This window comes from Oncorhynchus keta, chromosome 33, assembly GCF_023373465.1.
Source record: "Oncorhynchus keta strain PuntledgeMale-10-30-2019 chromosome 33, Oket_V2, whole genome shotgun sequence".
Lineage (NCBI taxonomy): Eukaryota > Metazoa > Chordata > Actinopteri > Salmoniformes > Salmonidae > Oncorhynchus > Oncorhynchus keta.
This window is the reverse complement of record NC_068453.1, coordinates 4,651,545-4,671,466: the sequence shown is the minus strand read 5'-3', so window position 1 is coordinate 4,671,466 and position 19,922 is coordinate 4,651,545. Positions and strand designations below refer to the sequence as shown.

The following is a 19,922-nucleotide window of genomic DNA, read 5'->3' as shown; positions in this document are numbered from 1 at the left end:
CACGCTGCTTGGTCCGTTGTTGGTGGGATCTTCTGTCACGTTCGTTGTTTGAAGGATTGTACCAAGGTGCAGCGTGGAAAGCGTTCATCATATTTATTCATGTGAACCAGCAAACTAAAACAAATAAAAAATAACAAAACGAAACGTCCAGCTATGTAGGGCTCAAAAGAAACAATAAAAAATCAAGATCCCACAAACAACAGGTGGGAAAGGCTGCCTAAATATGATCCCCAATCAGAGACAATGATAAACAGCTGCCTCTGATTGGGAACCATACCAGGCCAACATAGATATATACAAACTAGAGTACCCACCCTAGTCACACCCTGACCTAACCAAAATAGAAAATAAAAAGTCTCTCTAAGGTCAGGGCGTGACAGGTTCCAACCGCTGTGTCTTTTTGAGATGCAGAGTAGGTGAACGGATGATCTCCGCATGTGTGATTCCCACCGTGAAGCATGGAGGAGGAGGTGTGATTGTGTGGGGGTGCTTTGCTGGTGACACTGCCAGTGATTTATTTAGGATTTAAGGCACACTTAACCAGCTTGGCTACCAAAGCATTCTGCAGCGATACATCATCCCTTCTGGTTTGCGCTTAGTCCCACTATCATTTGATTTTCAACAGGACAATGACATAAAACACACCTCCAGGCTGTGTAACGGCTATTTGACCAAGAAGGAGAGTGATGGAGTGCTGCATCAGATGAGCTGGCCTCCACCATCACCTGACCTCAACCCAATTGAGAGGGTTTGGGATGAGTTGGATTGGAGAGTGAAGGAAAAGCAGCCAACAAGTGCTCAGCCTATGTGGGAACTGCCAAGAGTGTGCAAAGCTGTCATCAAGGCAAAGGGTGGCTACTTTGAAGAACGTGATACTTTTTTGGTTACTACATGATTCCATATGTGTTATTTCATAGTTTTGATGTTTTCACTATTATTCTACAATGTAGAAAATAGTACAAATAAAGAAAAACCCTTGAATGAGTAGAATGTCCAAACTTTTGTCTGGTACTGTACATAATATGCGCACACATGCATACGGACGCCACACACACACACACACACACACACACACACACACACACACACACACACACACACACACACACACACACACACACACACACACACACACACACACACACACACACACACACACACACACACACTCACCACATACGTTGCTGCTGCTACTGCTCCACATACACTGCTGCTACAGCTCAGTCTATTACCTATCCTGTTGCCTTGTCACTTTACCCCTATGTACAGTGCCTTGCGAAAGTATTCGGCCCCCTTGAACTTTGCGACCTTTTGCCGACCTTTTCAGGCTTCAAACATAAAGATATAAAACTGTATTTTTTTGTGAAGAATCAACAACAAGTGGGACACAATCATGAAGTGGAACGACATTTATTGGATATTTCAAACTTTTTTAACAAATCAAAAACTGAAAAATTGGGCGTGCAAAATTATTCAGCCCCCTTAAGTTAATACTTTGTAGCGCCACCTTTTGCTGCGATTACAGCTGTACGTCGCTTGGGGTATGTCTCTATCAGTTTTGCACATTGAGAGACTGACATTTTTTCCCATTCCTCCTTGCAAAACAGCTCGAGCTCAGTGAGGTTGGATGGAGAGCATTTGTGAACAGCAGTTTTCAGTTCTTTCCACAGATTCTCGATTGGATTCAGGTCTGGACTTTGACTTGTCCACTTTTCAAAACATTAGTTGAATTTGATTTCATATGGTCTTTTTAAATAATTTATTGAGTTTTAATCGAATTTCAATTAATGCCCTGAATTGAATGAATTCAAAGAGAATTGACCTGGGCAGTACATGTAAAGTAATTACTTACAATCTGCCTATGTAACTCACTACCATATTAGACCGCTCCATAAAAGCAGATCAGTGTTGGTGAGCACACTTTCCACATTACTCTCACTATATCTGAAGCCATAGAGCTCAAACTACCCACTTTCTCTCCATGCCAAGCCAACCCAGACACCAAGACATCCCTGAACTCATTCTAGCCGAGGCTACAGGCCTACAAGGCCGACTTCACAGCAATCTGGCGTGTTTTTATTCAGCCTGACCGCCCCAAAGTCCCCAAAAGGGACTGAGAGGATTATGTAAGTATCCTAAGCTTCGTTTAGCTCAAAAATGTTATCACCACCACCACAATTATTTTAAGTTTTGCCTAGATAAGGGTCATATTGACCTTGTGAAAGGAACATATGTACATAAGACAAAAGAGCAGTTGGTCGCCAATTACTGGCATTCCACACCATGGGGGAGAGAGAGGCTTTTGGGGAGGAGAAGGGAGGGGGATTCTCTGTGCCTCTACTATCTATCAGCAAATGTGAAAACAGTGGGACACACACGCACACGCACGCACGCACGCACGCACGCACGCACGCACGCACACACACACACACACACACACACACACACACACACAGATGAGCAAAGTAAACAAGCTGTGCCATTCCTTGTTTTTGTTGTAAGGCTCTATTTTAGAGATCAGATATCCAGACAGCTTTTGTCTAAATGCTAGTACTATTTGTTGAAGTCAGGTGACTTGACCATAGCCTGTTCTGGTGATGACCTTCCAGCCTTCTAGAACACATTATAATCTTCTTAGAATAGAAAGAGACAATAAATGATCTGGAATACTTCCGGATGACTGTTGGTTTTGTTGGACAGCTCTCTATTCCACATCAGTCGGCCATAGTCTGTCTTTTCTGGTCAAGAACTTAGTCATCCTCTGAGCATCGTCATAGAATAGAATAGAAAGATCAACTAAATGATCCAGAATACTTATGTGTGGCCCTTTGGAGCCTGTTGGATGAGTCTCTTTCTTTGCTCTTGTATTCATCTGCTGACTGTCGTCAGTGAGAAAAGACAATCCCTTTCCTTGTAATGGATATTACTAATCATATCTTGTCACAACGTATTTGTAAACCATGGGCAAATGTGTTACCATGATAAGCATGCAATTATTATTTTCTGAAATGTCTATTGAAGTTTAATTTAGTTTCTCCCCTAGATGTTAGGTCCTTGCTATCCGGGTTCCTTGGGATGTCCCATTGAAGTTGAAATGTAAAATGGTTACGGTAAGGGTTTAGGTTAGGAAATAGTTATGATTATGGTTTGGATTAGGGTAAGGGTTTAGGGTAGGGAGGTCCCAATGTGAAAAAAAACAGGGGTTTCATTCATGTTTAAATCCTAGATTTTGGACAGAATTAGCCTTTAATTTCTCAAGCATTGCCTGAAGTGCAATCATGTCACTGTTTTCTGCGTTTTTAACGTGCATTCGTATGTAATCATTGTAATGTAATTAACGCAACCAGTCCAACATGTTGGTGCATGCTGCAGGTTGAAAAGATAGTGTCCTCCTGATAATTATCGACTGGTTACGCTGATAGCGCGTTCGAGTGTTCTGAGTAATCGTATAAGTCCGCATGTCCCTATCCATTTGTTCCGTTTGCGCCAGTTTGCTGTCTCGGCGGGAGCTGCTGGGCTCCAGGTTTGCTTTTCCAGAGGAAACCGTAACGCGGCTATTAGAACCATTAGGACCATTAGAACACGGTGGTGAGGATTCTCACACCTGGATAGGCTATGACACGTGCGCTCTGGATAACACTATTGGCTTTGAATAGTGACTACTTTGACATTTACAGGGAAAATGTTTGATAACGACAAAGCCTATTATTATTATTATTATTATTATAAGCCCTAATATATACATATACATATATATATATACACACCTTAGCCAAATTACATTTGAACTTAAATTTTCACAATTCCTGACATTTAATCCTAATACATATTCCCTGTTTTAGGTCAGTTAGGATCACCACGTTATTTTTAGAATGTGAAATGTCAGAATAATAGTAGAGAGAATGATTTATTTCAGCTTTCATTTCTTTCATCACATTCCCAGTGGGTCAGAAGTTTACATACACTCAATTAGCATTTCCTATACATTGTTTCACTTGGGTCAAATGTTTCGGGTAGCCTTCCACAAGCTTCCCACAATAAATTGGGTGAATTTTGGCTCATTCCTCCTGACAGAGCTGGTGTAACTGAGTCAGGTTTATTGGCCTCCTTGCAAACACACGCTTTTTCAGTTCTGCCCACAAATGTTCTATAGGATGGAGGTCAGGGCTTTGTGATGGCCACTCCAATACCTTGCCTTTGATGTCCTTAAGCCATTTTGCCACAACATTGTAAGTACGCTTGGGGAAATTGTCCATTTGGAAGACCCATTTGCGACCAAGCTTTAACTTCCTGACTGATGTCTTGAGATGTTGCTTCAATATATCCACATAATTTTCCACCTCATGATGCCATCTATTTTGTAAGTGCACCAGTCCCTCCTCCAGCAAAGCACCCCCACAACATAATGCTGCCACCCCCGTGCTTCACGGTTGGGATGGTGTTCTTCGGCTTGCAAGCCTCCCCTTTCCCTCCAAACATAGCGATGGTCATTATGGCCAAACAGTTCTATTTTTGTTTCATCAGACCAGAGGACATTTCTCCAAAAAGTACAATCTTTGTCCCCATGTGCAGTTGCAAACCGTAGTCTGTCTTTTTTTATGGCGGTTTTGTAGCAGTGGCTTCTTCCTTGCTGAGCGGCCTTTCAGCTTCTGTCGATATAGGACTCATTTTGCTGTGGATATAGATACTTTTGTACCTGTTTCCTCCAGCATCTTCACAAGGTCCTTTGCTGTTGTTCTGGGATTGATTTGCACTTTTTTGCACAAAAGTGTGTTCATCTCTAGGAGACAAAACGCATCTCCTGCCTGAGCGGTATGACGGCTGCGTGGGCCCATGGTGTTTATATTTGCGTGTTATTGTTTGTATTGATGAACGTGGTACCTTCAGCCATTTGGAAATTGCTCCCAAGGATGAACCAGACTATCTATAATTTTTTTCGAAGGTCTTGGCTGATTTATTTTGATTTTCCCATGGCGTCAAGCAAAGAGACACAGTTTGAAAGTAGGCCTTTGAAATACATCCACAGGTACACCTCCAATTGACTCAAATTATGTAAATTAGCCTATCAGAAGCTTCTAAAGCCATGACATAATTTTCTGGAATTTTCCAAGCTGTTTAAAGGCACGGTCAACTTAGTCTATGTAATCTTCTGACCCACTGGAATTGTGATACAGTGAATTATAAGTGAAATAATCTGTCTGTAAACAATTGTTGGAAAAATGACTTATGTCATGCACAAAGTAGATGTCCTAACCGACTTGCCAAAACTTTAGTTTGTTAACAAGAAATGTGTGGAGTGGTTGAAAAACGAGTTTTAATGACTCCAACCTAAGTGTATGTAAACTTCCCGATTTCAACTATATATATATATACATTTCAAATTCAATATTTCAATATATATTATATATATATATATATATATATATATATATACAATACCATTCAAAAGTGTGGACACCTACTCATTCAAGGGTTTTTCTTTATTTTTAATATTTTCTACATTGTAGAATTATAGTGAATACATCAAAACTGTGAAATAACACATATGGAAAAATGTAAATAAAAATCTAATCAAATGTTATTTGTCACATGCACCGAATACAACACTGTAAACCTTACAGTGAAACGCTTACTTAACCAACAATGCAGATTCAAGAAAAAAGGTGTAAATATATATTAAATATATAAGTAAAAATTAATAAATAAAACCAGGAACCGGTTCGTCGAGGTTACTGAGGTAATATGTTTATGTACAATGCCTTGCGAAAGTATTCGGCCCCCTTGAACTTTGCGACCTTTTGCCACATTTCAGGCTTCAAACATAAAGATATAAAACTGTATTTTTTTGTGAAGAATCAACAACAAGTGGGACACAATCATGAAGTGGAATGACATTTATTGGATATTTCAAACTTTTTTAACAAATCAAAAACTGAAAAATTGGGCGTGCAAAATTATTCAGCCCTTTTACTTTCAGTGCAGCAAACTCTCTCCAGAAGTTCAGTGAGGATCTCTGAATGATCCAATGTTGACCTAAATGACTAATGATGATAAATACAATCCACCTGTGTGTAATCAAGTCTCAGTATAAATGCACCTGCACTGTGATAGTCTCAGAGGTCCGTTAAAAGCGCAGAGAGCATGATGAAGAACAAGGAACACACCAGGCAGGTCAGAGATACTGTTGTGAAGAAGTTTAAAGCCGGATTTGGATACAAAAAGATTTCCCAAGCTTTAAACATCCCAAGGAGCACTGTGCAAGCGATAATATTGAAATGGAAGGAGTATCAGACCACTGCAAATCTACCAAGACCTGGCCGTCCCTCTAAACTTTCAGCTCATACAAGGAGAAGACTGATCAGAGATGCAGCCAAGAGGCCCATGATCACTCTGGATGAACTGCAGAGATCTAAAGCTGAGGTGGGAGACTCTGTCCATAGACAACAATCAGTCGTATATTGCACAAATCTGGAAGAGTGGCAAGAAGAAAGCCATTTAAAGATATCCATAAAAAGTGGAAGAGTGGCAAGAAACAAGAAGAAGGTGCTCTGGTCAGATGAAACCAAAATGTAACTTTTTGGCAACAATGCAAAACGTTATGTTTGGCGTAAAAGCAACACAGCTCATCACCCTCAACACACCATCCCCACTGTCAAACATGGTGGTGGCAGCATCATGGTTTGGGCCTGCTTTTCTTCAGCAGGGACAGGGAAGATAAAATTGATGGGAAGATGGATGGAGCCAAATACAGGACCATTCTGGAAGAAAACCCAGGTGTTAGAATGGCAAAAGACCTGAGACTGGGATGGAAATCTGTCTTCAAAATCAACAAGACAATGATCCAAAACATAAAGCAAAATCTACAATGGAATGGTTCAAAAATAAACATATCCAGGTGTTAGAATGGCCAAGTCAAAGTCCAGACCTGAATCCAATCGAGAATCTGTGGAAAGAACTGAAAACTGCTGTTCAGAGAGAAAGAAAGAGAGAATTAGAGAGAGCAAATGCTCTCCATCCAACCTCACTGAAACTGCAGCAGCATGGCCAGGTGGAGCTGTTTTGCAAGGCCAGGAATGGGAAAAATGTCAGTCTCTCGATGTGCAAAACTGATAGAGACATACCCCAAACTGCGCCCCGACTTACAGCTGTAACAGGAGGGGTCGCAGCAAAAGGTGGCGCTTTGCCAAAGCACAAAGTATTAACTTAAGGAGGCTGAATAATTTTGCTCGCCCAATTTGTCAGTTTTTGATTTGTTAAAAAAGTTTGAAATATCCAATAAATGGCATTCCACTTCATGATTGTGTCCCACTTGTTGTTGATTCTTCACAAAAAAATACAGTTTTATATCTTTAGGCAAAAGGTCGCAAAGTTCAAGGGGGCCTAATACTTTTGCAAGGCACTGTAGGTAGAGGTTAAGTTACTATGCATGGATAATACACAAAGAGTTGCAGCAGTGTAAAAATATGGGTTAAGGGGAGGACAATGCAAATATTCTGGGGAGCCATTTGATTAGCTCTTCAGGATTCTTATGGCTTGGGTTTAGAAGCTGTTAAGAAGCCTTCTGGACCTAGACTTGGTGCTCCGGTACCGCTTGCCGTGCGGTAGCACAGATAACAGTCTATAACTAGGGTGGCTGGACTCTTTGGCAATTTTTTGGGCCTTCCTCTGACACTGCCTGGTATAGAGGTCCTGGATGGCAGGAAGCTTGGCCCCAGTGATGTACTGGGCCGTGCGACTACCCTCGGTAGTGTCTTGCGGTTGGAGGTCGAGCAGTTGCCATACCAGGCGGTGATGCAACCAGTCAGGATGCTCTCGATGGTGCAGCTGTAGAACTTTTTGAGAATCCATGACAAATCCTTTCAGTCTCCTGAGGTGAAATAGTCACTGTCGTGCCCCCTTGGTGTGTTTGGACCATGATAGTTTGTTGGTGATGTGGACACCAAGGAACTTGAAGCTCGCAACCTAATCCACGAAAGACCAGTTGATGAGAATGGGGGGGGTGCTCATCCTCCTTTTTCTGTAGTTTACAATTATCTCCTTTGCCTTGATCACATTGAGAGAGTGTTTGTTACCCTGGCACCACACTGCTAGGTCTCTGACCTCCTCCCTATAGGCTGTCTCATCATTGTCCGTGATCAGGCCAACCACTGTTGTGTCGTCAGCAAACTTATTGATGGTGTTGGAGTCGTGCTTGTACAGGAGGGGACTGAGCACGCACCCCTTAGGGGCCCCCATGTTGAGCATCAGCGTAGCAGATGTGTTGTTATCTACCCTTACCACCTGGGGGCGGCCTGTCAGGAAGTCCAGGATCCAGTTGCAGAGGGGGGGTGTTAAGTCCCAGGGTCCTTAGCTCAGTGATGAGCTTCGAGGGCACTATGGTGTTGAACGCTGAGCTGTAGTCAATGAATAGCATTCTCACGTAGGTGTTCCTTTTGTCTAGGTGGGAAAGGACAGTGTGGAGTGCAATAAAGATTGCATCATCTGTGGATCTGTTTGGGTGGTATGCAAATTGGAGTGGGTCTAGGGTTTCTGGGATAATGGTGTTGATGTGATCCATGACCAGCCATTCAAAGCACTTCATGGCTACAGATGTGAGTGCTACGGGTCGGTAGTCATTTAAGCAGTTTACCTTGGTGTTCTTGGGCACAGGCACTATGGTGGTCTGCTTGAAACATGTTGGTATTAAAGATTTGGTCAAGGACAGGTTGAAAATGTCAGTGAAGACACTTGCCAGTTGGTCAGCGCATGCTCGGAGTACATGTCCTGGTAATCTGTTTGGCCCTGCGGCCTTGTGAATGTTGACCTGTTTAAAGGTCTTACTCACATTGGCTACAGAGAACGGGATCACATCGTCCGGAACAGCTGATGCTCTCATGAATGCTTCAGTGTTGCTTTCCTCGAAGCGAGCATAGTCACTGGACAGCTCCCGGCTGTGCTTCCCTTTGTAGTCGGTAATAGTTAGCTAGCTGTTGACAAATAGACACAGACCCCTTGTCTTACTGGAGGCAGCTGTTCTATCTTGCCGATGGACCGAAAACACAGCCAACTGTATGTTATCCATGTCGTTGTTCAGCCACGATTCGGTGAAACATAAGATATTACAGTTTTTTATGTTCCGTTGGTAGGATAGTCTTGTTTCGGAGCTCATCCATTTTGTTATCCAATGATTGCACGTTGGCTAATAGGACTGATGGTAGAGGGGGATTACTCACCCTGCGTCGTATCCTTACAAGGCAGCCTGACGTACGTTCCGATATCTCCATCTCTTCTTCATGTGAATGACGGGTGTCTGAAGTAAATCCTTTGCGTCCATCTCATTAAAGAAAAAAATAATTGTCCAGTACGAGGTGAGTAATCGCTGTCCTGAGAGATGTGTTTTGGGTCATTGTCCTGTTGAAAAACAAATGATAGTCTCACTAAGCGCAAACCAGAAGGGATGGTGTATCACTGCAGAATGCTTTGGTAGCCATGCTGGTTAAGTGTGCCTTGGATTCTAAATAAATCACTGACAGTGTCACCAGCAAAGCACCCCCACACCCTCACATTTCCTCCTCCATGCTTCACTGTGGGAACCACACATGCGGAGAACATCTGCATCTCACAAAGACACAGAGGTTGGAACCAAAAATCTCAAATTTGGACTCATCAGACCAAAGGACAGATTTCCACCGGTCTAATGTCCATTGCTCATGTTTCTTGGCCCAAGCCAGTCTCTTCTTATTATTGATGTCCTTTAGTAGTGGTTTCTTTGCAGCAATTGGACCATGAAGGCTTGATTCACGCAGTCTCCTCTGAACAGTTGATGTTGAGATGTGTCTGTTCTTTGAATTCTGTGAAGCATTTATTTCGGCTACAATCTGAGGTGCAGTTAACTCTAATGAACTTATCCTCTGCAGCTGAGGTAACTCTGGGTATTCGTTTCCTGTGGCAGTCCTCATGAGAGCTAGTTTCATCATAGCGCTTGATGGTTTTTGCGACTGCACTTGAAGAAACTTTCAATATTCCTGATTGGCTGAACATCATGTCTTATTGTAATGATGGGCTGTCATTTCTCTTTGCTTATTTGAGCTGTTCTTGTCATAATATGGACTTAGCCCTATTTGGTAAAATACCATCTTCTGTAAACCATCCCTACCATGTCATAACACAACTGATTGGCTCAAATGCATTAAGAAGGAAGGCAATTCCACAAATGTACTTTTAACAAGGCACACCTGTTAATGCATTCCAGGTGACTACCCCATGAAGCTGGTTGAGAGAATGTCAAGAGTGTGCAAAGCTGTCATCAAGGCAAAGGGGGGCTGCTATGAAGAATCTCAAATATAACATATATTTTGATTTGTTTAACACTTTTTTTGGTTACTACATGATTCCATGTGTTATTTCATAGTTTTGATGTCTTCACTATTATTCTACAATGTAGAAAATATAGTCCAAATAAAGAAAAACCCTGGGATGAGTAGGTGTCCAAACGTTTGACTGGTACTGTATAGAAATAAAGTACAGGCTCTGTCATATCAGAGATGATGTCACATTTGAAACTGTGTGGTGTTGTTGATGTCCTTCAAGACAAGTGTTGGATAATTAATTATAAACTGTAGATTATCCTGATAACAGATCAGTTGTAAACTAAACATGGTTGACGACCTCTGCCTATATGATTTAGGCTACAGGGATTTAGCTAATATAGACTAAATATAGTTTCAGATTAAAAATAACAATACCAAAACTAAGACTGCATAAGAATGCGGTACATGAGTGCATTGGGAATTCAGACATTTCGCCTGCTCTGTCCATTGGTGTTAGAATTGTCTCTGCTTGGCGGGCCTATCCTTCTTTACCCAATTCGATGGTTGCTCAAACTCTGTTCTTCGTTAATTGGTAAACAATAGGATGACTCCCCCTTATTTGTCCCCCGCTGTCTTTCTCACAGATGGTGTCTCTCTTTCCTCCTCTGTGTTTTTCCAATAACCCTGCCGTAACAGATTTCTCACCCTCTCGCTGCGGGCCACTGTTTGGACAACTGGAGAACTCTTCACAACAAATTGCCCTGGCCCACAATCATTTGCCAGACAGGCTCGCCCCCACTGAAGTTGATCTCACCCCCCTACCAATGGTCATTTGGCAGGTCAACTCCTCCCACACCCCCTCCAGATCTCGAGGTCTTTATAAACCGCGGGCGTAGTGGCCAGTTGGACATCCATCTATACTCCTTCTCAGTGTAGCCGTTCCACGGGACAGAAGCGCACCAATAGAGGCTCGCCGCCTATTTAAGCCATAGCAGAGCAGATATCGCCGCGTTTACCGCAAAGGGAATATCGTTATTCAGTATAGTATACAAGGGATACCAGCTACAGAAATGAGTACCGCATGTCTGATCGTCAAACAGACGCCCTTCGTTGTTGCTCCGCGCCCCGTAGGGATGGACCCTCGTCCGCAGACAAATGACAGGTAAGCGCTCCAAATAAAATCACAGAATATTCCAGGAATAATATATAGCACTTTTGATGGTGATATCATGTAATAATGTCTTTATTTAATAAGTGTAGATCTATATTGACGCGTAAAATGTGCTTTATTATGGCACCACCCAATAGCCTTTTCAGTCATTTTCCAAAAGGAGTCTATTATTTTACATTGATTACTATTATTTTTATGTGGAGGCAATAATATGATCTAACTTAAGCTTGTACAGTAGGGTGAATTCATACCAGCATGCACATGTAATTATTCAGAGCACGTTTTCCTTCCACATCCCTTAGTATGTTAATGATCTCTGTTTGATTGACACTACAACCATCCTGCACCGTCTTTCTCTCTGCAGATATGATTCACTATGGAGACCTTGGCTCACAACCAAGAAGGATATGCAAAGGGAATGCCAGAGAAGCAGACAGTCATGTGTAAGTTTATATTAGCCCTAATAATAAGCTCCTGTCTGGTCTTTTCTGTTGTGTTGCAGTTCTTTATTAGGTTTGTTCAATATGGGCTACTTAGCCCACCTCAAATGTAGATCACCAGTTTTATAAACAGGAAAATATGAAAGTCGAGAAAAGCAGTGAAAGCATTTAATTTCACATAGAATGTAAGATAGTGCCTGTGTATTTGTGTATAATGTTGATTGAAGCGAGAGAGGAGCTGCAGGATAGCATTTAAGGCAGTGTCCAGGGCCAGGCAGGAGACAGTCAGACAGTCCTGTAGAGGAATGGAGGGAGAGAGGGAGGGCAGTAATTACCATTAGCAGCACTGTTGCAGAGCAGAAGGTGTGAGTGCTTAGCTGTTTTCCTGTCACTGAGCCAATCAACTGAGGCTCAGAGGGTAAGAAGGCATGTCTGTTGCACCCTGTCAGACTGACCCGCAGCACCATATGGCCCCACTGACTGTCTGCGTCCCAAATGGCACCCTATTCCCTATTTAGTGCATTTCTTTTGACCAGGGCCAATAGGGCTCTGGTCAGAAAGTAGTTCACTATATCTGAAATAGGGTGCCACTTGGGATGCAACCTGGCTCTATCCTGAGCTGAGCTGGCCCCACACCTCACACCGACACCAAAGGCGACAGCCAGAGAGTAGTGCCCTCCAGATATCCTACTTGCTTAGCACTTTCCTGCTGTTTTCCAGAAAAACACTAAACTGGACACCTAAGGGAGGGTTGTCAAGATAGAGCGAGAGGGAGAGAGAAGTTCAGGTACTTCACACACAGCAAACACCTCTTGTGACTTCCCTAGTTTGGCACCCAACTCCTCCAGCTGGCAGTAACTTGTGTGGTGTGGTTGGCACTGGTGTTGGGTTTTGCTAGGACAGGATATCAGGTCAAGATAGGTGTTTGTGGATTTGTGTTTCTGTCTGGCAGTATGGTGAACTAATGCAGGACAGGAGGAGGTCTAGGTGGTGGTTATGATAGCAGGGCATTTGGTGTTTGTGGATTTGTGTTTCTGTCTGGCAGTATGGTGAACTAATGCAGGACAGGAGGAGGTCTAGGTGGTGGTTATGATAGCAGGGCATTTGGTGTTTGTGGATTTGTGTTTTGACAGGACAGTGCGGTAGATAACACCTAATTCTCTCTCTCTCTCTCTCTGTGTGTATTTACAGCCTTACTCCAGACCTACAGACTCCACCCCTGCAGCTCCAGGTCTCTTCCCATTCAATGGGAAGTCCCAGTCCTTCCAGCACCCTGTCAGGTCAGTACCAAGTCCCAATAGGCTACACTCCTGCTCCATTTTAGTTTTAACGTGTCAATACAGATAATATATCTGTATCATTTAGGGCCAAATTATAATTTGAGATCTATACGTTATTAATCTCATTCTCACCACAGCATGATTTACTTGAAAGTCAAGAATTGCCTTTGCGGATCTCAAGTTAGGATTTGGCCTTTAGTACGTGTCTGTTTTCAGTCTGAAGCTATTCCAAGGGTTCGGTGTGTTAACATTCCTTGATTCCTTCTACCACTTCGGTCTACTTGTGTGTGTTTTAACTCTCAGACTAATGTGAAAGGTATCCGTGTTGTTAACGTTTCTTTATTCTTCCCACCACCGCAGACTTTTCTGGCCCAAGTCCAAGTCGTTTGACTACCTGTACAGCGACGGAGAGGCTCTCCTGAGGAACTTCCCTGCCCAGGCCACCATCAGCTTCTACGAGGAGTCAGACAGCGAGGATGACGAGGAGGACGAGGAGTGGGAAGAAGAAATGTACAGAGAGGAAAAGGAGTACGTCAAGCGTCAGTCCCACTGCACCAGCTACAACTGAAGTCTAGAGGGTTTCCAATTGGAACAGATGGAACATGGTGATATTCCATAATATCTCTTTGTGGTACCACAGAAAATGATGTCTGGAAGGAGACACCTCTGGCGAGACACTTCTGGCGAGACACTTCTGGCGCGACACCTCTGGCGAGACACTTCTGGCGCGACACCTCTGGCGAGACACCTGGAAGAACCTATATTAACTGGAGCTGTCTTCACAGTCAGAAACCATTCTTATTCTATGAATGGAATAACCACTGTCAGTCAGAGTCATAGACTTGTCCTACAGGAGCACAGAGCGATCCAAAAAACCATTTATGTCACATATTCAGTAGTACACAGCATGCCGAGCACAGAGAAGGGGTTGTAAAATGTCTTAAGTATTCTAGATTGTTTATCTTACCTCCATGAAAGCAAAGAAGCCTAAGATAAATGTGAATTGTGGAGCCTGTTTCAACTCGTATCTTGTATTGCCACTATGTTGGCATAGGCTCTGTCAAGCAAAGAGTTACATGTATTTCTGTAGCAATGCATAGTAATGGAAAGTTGCAAAAAGTAATGTATGCAGTCTTGCTCTAGTACCATATATTAGTCTTCCTCTGGGGCAGTGGAATGTATGCTAAGGATTGTATAACTACATGCATTAAATCCCACATTGGGATAGTTTATCTCAGGGTCTGTACCTTGTTTGTGTATCTATTTGCGTTTTATTTACATGTCTAATTTATAATGTACAATTGTATATAGACACATACAGTATATGTTTATATATTTCCAATTTTTCAACTTTTTTGTATATTGTCGTCGAAAACACTGTCTAAACAACAGCGGTTAAAATAAAAACCTATTTTTGGAAAAGCAGATTATTTCATCTTGTTATTTTCCTATTGATTACATGATTAGAGAGAAAAACATTGTTTATGCTCAAAATGGCACCCCAATCCCTTTATAGTGCACTACTTTTGACCAGGGCTCAAAGAGCTCTATTCAAAAGTAGTCCACTATAGAATAGTGTGCCATTTGGAGCACACACATTATCACTGCAGGTCTGCTGCTGTTGTTGTGAGGGGGATCAGATTCTACTCTCCGTTTTCCCCATGTTATCTCTCCTCTCCTTTGATCTGTCTATATCTGCTAGTTCTGTGGGACTGGGAAGAGTGGAAGTTCACTACAGTCTCAGAACAAAAGGGTTCAAAAGGGCTCTTCAACTGTCCCCAAAGCAGAACCTTTTTTGGTTCGAGGACGAACCCTTTATAAATTCCTTTCCAAAGAGGATTCCACATGGAACCCAACAAAGTTCTACCTGGAACCAAAAAGGGTTCTCTTATGTAGACAGCTGAAGAACCTTTTTGGAACCCTTTTTTGGAACCACTTCAACTGTGAGAGACGGAATCAAAAGAAATCCAGAAAATCCCATTGTATGATTTTTAAGTAATTTATTTGCATTTTATTGCATGACATAAGTATTTGATACATCAGAAAAGCAGAACTTAATATTTGGTACAGAAACCGTTGTTTGCAATTACAGAGATCATACGTTTCCTGTAGTTATTGACCAGGTTTGCACACACTGCAGCAGGGATTTTGGCCCACTCCTCCATACAGACCATCTCCAGATCCTTCAGGTTTCGGGGCTGTCGCTGGGCAATACGGACTTTCAGCTCCCTCCAAAGATTTTCTATTTGGTTCAGGTCTGGAGACTGGTAGGCCACTCCAGGACCTTGAGATGCTTCTTACGGAGCCACTCCTTATTTGCCCCGGCTGTGTGTTTCGGGTCATTGTCATGCTGGAAGACCCAGCCACGACCCATCTTCAATGCTCTTACTGAGGGAAGGAGGTTGTTGGCCAAGATCTCACGAATGATGTTTCCACCTCCATGCTTCATGGTTGGGATGGTGTTCTTGGGGTTGTACTCATCCTTCTTCTTCCTCCAAAAAGGGCGAGTGGAGTTTAGACCAAAAGGCTCTATTTTTGTCTCATCAGACTACATGACCTTCTCCTATTCCTCCTCTGGTTCATCCAGATGGTCATTGGCAAAATTCAGACGGGCCTGGACATGTGCTGGCTTGAGCAGGGGGACCTTGCGTGCGCTGTAGGATTTTAATCCATGACGGCGTAGTGTGTTACTAATGGTTTTCATTGAGACTGTGGTCCCAGCTCTCTTCAGGTCATTGACCAGGTCCTGCCGTGTAGGTCTGGGCTGATCCCTCACCTTCCTCATGATCATTGATGCCCCACGAGGTGGGATCTTGCATGTAGCCCCAGACCGAGGGTGATTGACCGTCATCTTGAACTTCTTCCATTTTCTAATAATTGCACCAACAGTTGTTGCCTTCTCACCAAGCTTCTTGCCTATTGTCCTGTAGCCCATCCCAGCCTTGTGCAGGTCTACAATATTATCCCTGATGTCCTTACACAGCTCTCTGGTCTTGGCCATTGTGGAGAGGTTGGAGTCTGTTTGATTGAGTGTGTGGACAGGTGTCTTTTATACAGGTAATGAGTTCAAGCAGGTGCAGTTTAACACAGGTAATGAGTGGAGAACAGGAGGGCTTCTTAAAGAAAAACTAACAGGTCTGTGAGAGCCGGAATTCTTACTGGTTGGAAGGTGATCAAATACTTATGTCATGCAATAAAATGTAAATTAATTACTTAAAAATCATATAATGTGATTTTCTGGATTTTTGTTTTAGATTCCGTCTCTCACAGTTGAAGTGTACCTATGATAAAAAAAATTACAGACCTCTACATGCTTTGTAAGTAGGAAAACCTGCAAAATCCGCAGTGTATCAAATACTTGTTCTCCCCACTGTATGTAATCCTGCAGATGTGTCCCTTTCACAGCACACAGCAAATTGGCCAGTGTTAACTAGTGTTGATTTTACCGTGTAACATTCCAAGTGTTGATTCAGGAGGTAAATTAAGACTAAAGAGTTCAATTAACATTCTGTGGTGTAAAATAATCAAAGTGTTGGTGTTAATAACCAGAGTTGAACCTGTAACGGCGTTCTTCGTTTGTCGAAAGAGAGTCGGACCGGAATGCAGCGTGTTTGTTACTCATGAACTTTAATGAATGAAAACGAGACGATACATGAAATAACTCAATACAAAAACAACAAACGGAACGTGAAACCTAATTACCGCCTATCTGGTGAAACTACACAGAGACAGGAACAATCACCCACAAAATACACAGCGAAACCAGGCTACCTAAATACGGTTCCCAATCAGAGACAACGAGAATCACCTGACTCAGATTGAGAACCGCCTCAGGCAGCCAAGCCTATACAACACCCCTAATCAGCCGCGATCCCAAATACTACAAACCCCAATACGAAAATACAATATAACAAAAACCCATGTCACACCCTGGCCTGACCAAATAAATAACGAAAACACAAAATACAATGACCAAGGTGTGACAGAACCAAAACCACGCCCATCATTATCAGTATTTCTCAGCATGCTCTGTTGCAGGTTGATTTTTAGAATAGTTTGCTTCAATATATATGTTTTTGCATGTGCATTGATTAATCAAATCAAATCAAATGGATTAATATAGCCCTTCGTACATTACATTTACATTTAAGTCATTTAGCAGACGCTCTTATCCAGAGCGACTTACAAATTGGTGCATTCACCTTATGACATCCAGTGGAACAGCCACTTTACAATAGTGCATCTAAATCTTTTAAGGGGGGTGAGAAGGATTACTTTATCCTATCCTAGGTATTCCTTAAAGAGGTGGGGTTTCAGGTGTCTCCGGAAGGTGGTGATTGACTCCGCTGTCCTGGCGTCGTGAGGGAGTGTGTTCCACCATTGGGGAGCCAGAGCAGCGAACAGTTTTGACTGGGCTGAGCGGGAACTGTACTTCCTCAGTGGTAGGGAGGCGAGCAGGCCAGAGGTGGATGAACGCAGTGCCATTGTTTGGGTGTAGGGCCTGATCAGAGCCTGGAGGTACTGAGGTGCCGTTCCCCTCACAGCTCCGTAGGCAAGCACCATGGTCTTGTAGCGGATGCGAGCTTCAACTGGAAGCCAGTGGAGAGAGCGGAGGAGCGGGGTGACGTGAGAGAACTTGGGAAGGTTGAACACCAGACGGGCTGCGGCGTTCTGGATGAGTTGTAGGGGTTAATGGCACAGGCAGGGAGCCCAGCCAACAGCGAGTTGCAGTAATCCAGACGGGAGATGACAAGTGCCTGGATTAGGACCTGCGCCGCTTCCTGTGTGAGGCAGGGTCGTACTCTGCGGATGTTGTAGAGCATGAACCTACAGGAACGGGCCACCGCCTTGATGTTAGTTGAGAACGACAGGGTGTTGTCCAGGATCACGCCAAGGTTCTTAGCGCTCTGGGAGGAGGACACAATGGAGTTGTCAACCGTGATGGCGAGATCATGGAACGGGCAGTCCTTCCCCGGGAGGAAGAGCAGCTCCGTCTTGCCGAGGTTCAGCTTGAGGTGGTGATCCGTCATCCACACTGATATGTCTGACAGACATGCAGAGATGCGATTCGCCACCTGGTCATCAGAAGGGGGAAAGGAGAAGATTAATTGTGTGTCGTCTGCATAGCAATGATAGGAGAGACCATGTGAGGTTATGACAGAGCCAAGTGACTTGGTGTATAGCGAGAATAGGAGAGGGCCTAGAACAGAGCCCTGGGGACACCGGTGGTGAGAGCGCGTGGTGAGGAGACAGATTCTCGCCACGCCACCTGGTAGGAGCGACCTGTCAGATAGGACGCAATCCAAGCGTGGGCCGCGCCGGAGATGCCCAACTCGGAGAGGGTGGAGAGGAGGATCTGATGGTTCACAGTATCGAAGGCAGCCGATAGGTCTAGAAGGATGAGAGCAGAGGAGAGAGAGTTAGCTTTAGCAGTGCGGAGCGCCTCCGTGATACAGAGAAGAGCAGTCTCAGTTGAATGACTAGTCTTGAAACCTGACTGATTTGGATCAAGAAGGTCATTCTGAGAGAGATAGCGGGAGAGCTGGCCAAGGACGGCACATTCAAGAGTTTTGGAGAGAAAAGAAAGAAGGGATACTGGTCTGTAGTTGTTGACATCGGAGGGATCGAGTGTAGGTTTTTTCAGAAGGGGTGCAACTCTCGCTCTCTTGAAGACGGAAGGGACGTAGCCAGCGGTCAGGGATGAGTTGATGAGCGAGGTGAGGTAAGGGAGAAGGTCTCCGGAAATGGTCTGGAGAAGAGAGGAGGGGATAGGGTCGAGCGGGCAGGTTGTTGGGCGGCCGGCCGTCACAAGACGCGAGATTTCATCTGGAGAGAGAGGGGAGAAAGAGGTCAGAGCACAGGGTAGGGCAGTGTGAGCAGAACCAGCGGTGTCGTTTGACTTAGCAAACGAGGATCGGATGTCGTCGACCTTCTTTTCAAAATGGTTGACGAAGTCATCTGCAGAGAGGGAGGAGGGAGGGGGGGGGGGGGGGATTCAGGAGGGAGGAGAAGGTGGCAAAGAGCTTCCTAGGGTTAGAGGCGGATGCTTGGAATTTAGAATGGTAGAAAGTGGCTTTAGCAGCAGAGACAGAGGAGGAAAATGTAGAGAGGAGGGAGTGAAAGGATGCCAGGTCCGCAGGGAGGCGAGTTTTCCTCCATTTCCGCTCGGCTGCCCGGAGCCCTGTTCTGTTCATCAGCTGATATCTCAAAGTGCTGTACAGAAACCCAGCCTAAAACCGCAAACAGCAAGCAATGTAGTTGTAGAAACACGGTGGCTAGGAAAAACTCCCTAGAAAGGCCAAAACCTAGGAAGAAACCTAGAGAGGAACCAGGCTATGAGGGGTGGCCAGTCCTCTTCTGGCTGTGCCGGGTGGAGATTATAACAGAACATGGCCAAGATGTTCAAATGTTTATAAATGACCAGCATGGTCAAATAATAATAATCACAGTAGTTGTCGAGGGTGGAGCAAGTCAGCACCTCAGGAGTAAATGTCAGTTGGCTTTTCATAGCCGATCATTCAGAGTATCTTTACTGCTCCTGCTGTCTCTAGAGAGTTGAAAACAGCAGGTCTGGGACCTTATACTACTCAAATATAAATAACATAAATTTTTCTAAACTATTCCAATCTGTTACCTGGATTTATTGCACCCGTTACTGAAATAGTTGTTCCAGTTTAGATATTCTCATATCTTAGTCTTCCCAACCCTGGCAGTCATTCTGAATGCAGGTTGCAGGTGACTA

General features: G+C 43.8%; 1 protein-coding gene across 1 annotated transcript; it reads left to right on the top strand.

Annotated features, from left to right (window-relative positions):
- The first annotated feature begins 11,206 nt into the window (after positions 1–11,206).
- ripply1 (ripply transcriptional repressor 1) lies at positions 11,207–14,574 on the top strand. The gene is made up of 4 exons (XM_035748169.2): positions 11,207–11,451; positions 11,825–11,903; positions 13,092–13,180; positions 13,541–14,574. Exons 1-4 carry the CDS (start codon positions 11,360–11,362, stop codon positions 13,746–13,748), a joined length of 468 nt encoding a protein of 155 aa, XP_035604062.1. The 5' UTR covers positions 11,207–11,359; the 3' UTR covers positions 13,749–14,574.
- The last annotated feature ends 5,348 nt before the right edge of the window (positions 14,575–19,922 follow it).

Coding starts and splice junctions, on each gene's coding strand:
- ripply1 (XM_035748169.2), top strand. CDS start 11,360: ATGAGTACCGCATGTCTGATCGTCAAACAGACGCCCTTCGTTGTTGCT. Junction 11,452..11,824: donor CGTCCGCAGACAAATGACAG/GTAAGCGCTCCA, acceptor TTCTCTCTGCAG/ATATGATTCACTATGGAGAC. Junction 11,904..13,091: donor AGAGAAGCAGACAGTCATGT/GTAAGTTTATAT, acceptor GTGTATTTACAG/CCTTACTCCAGACCTACAGA.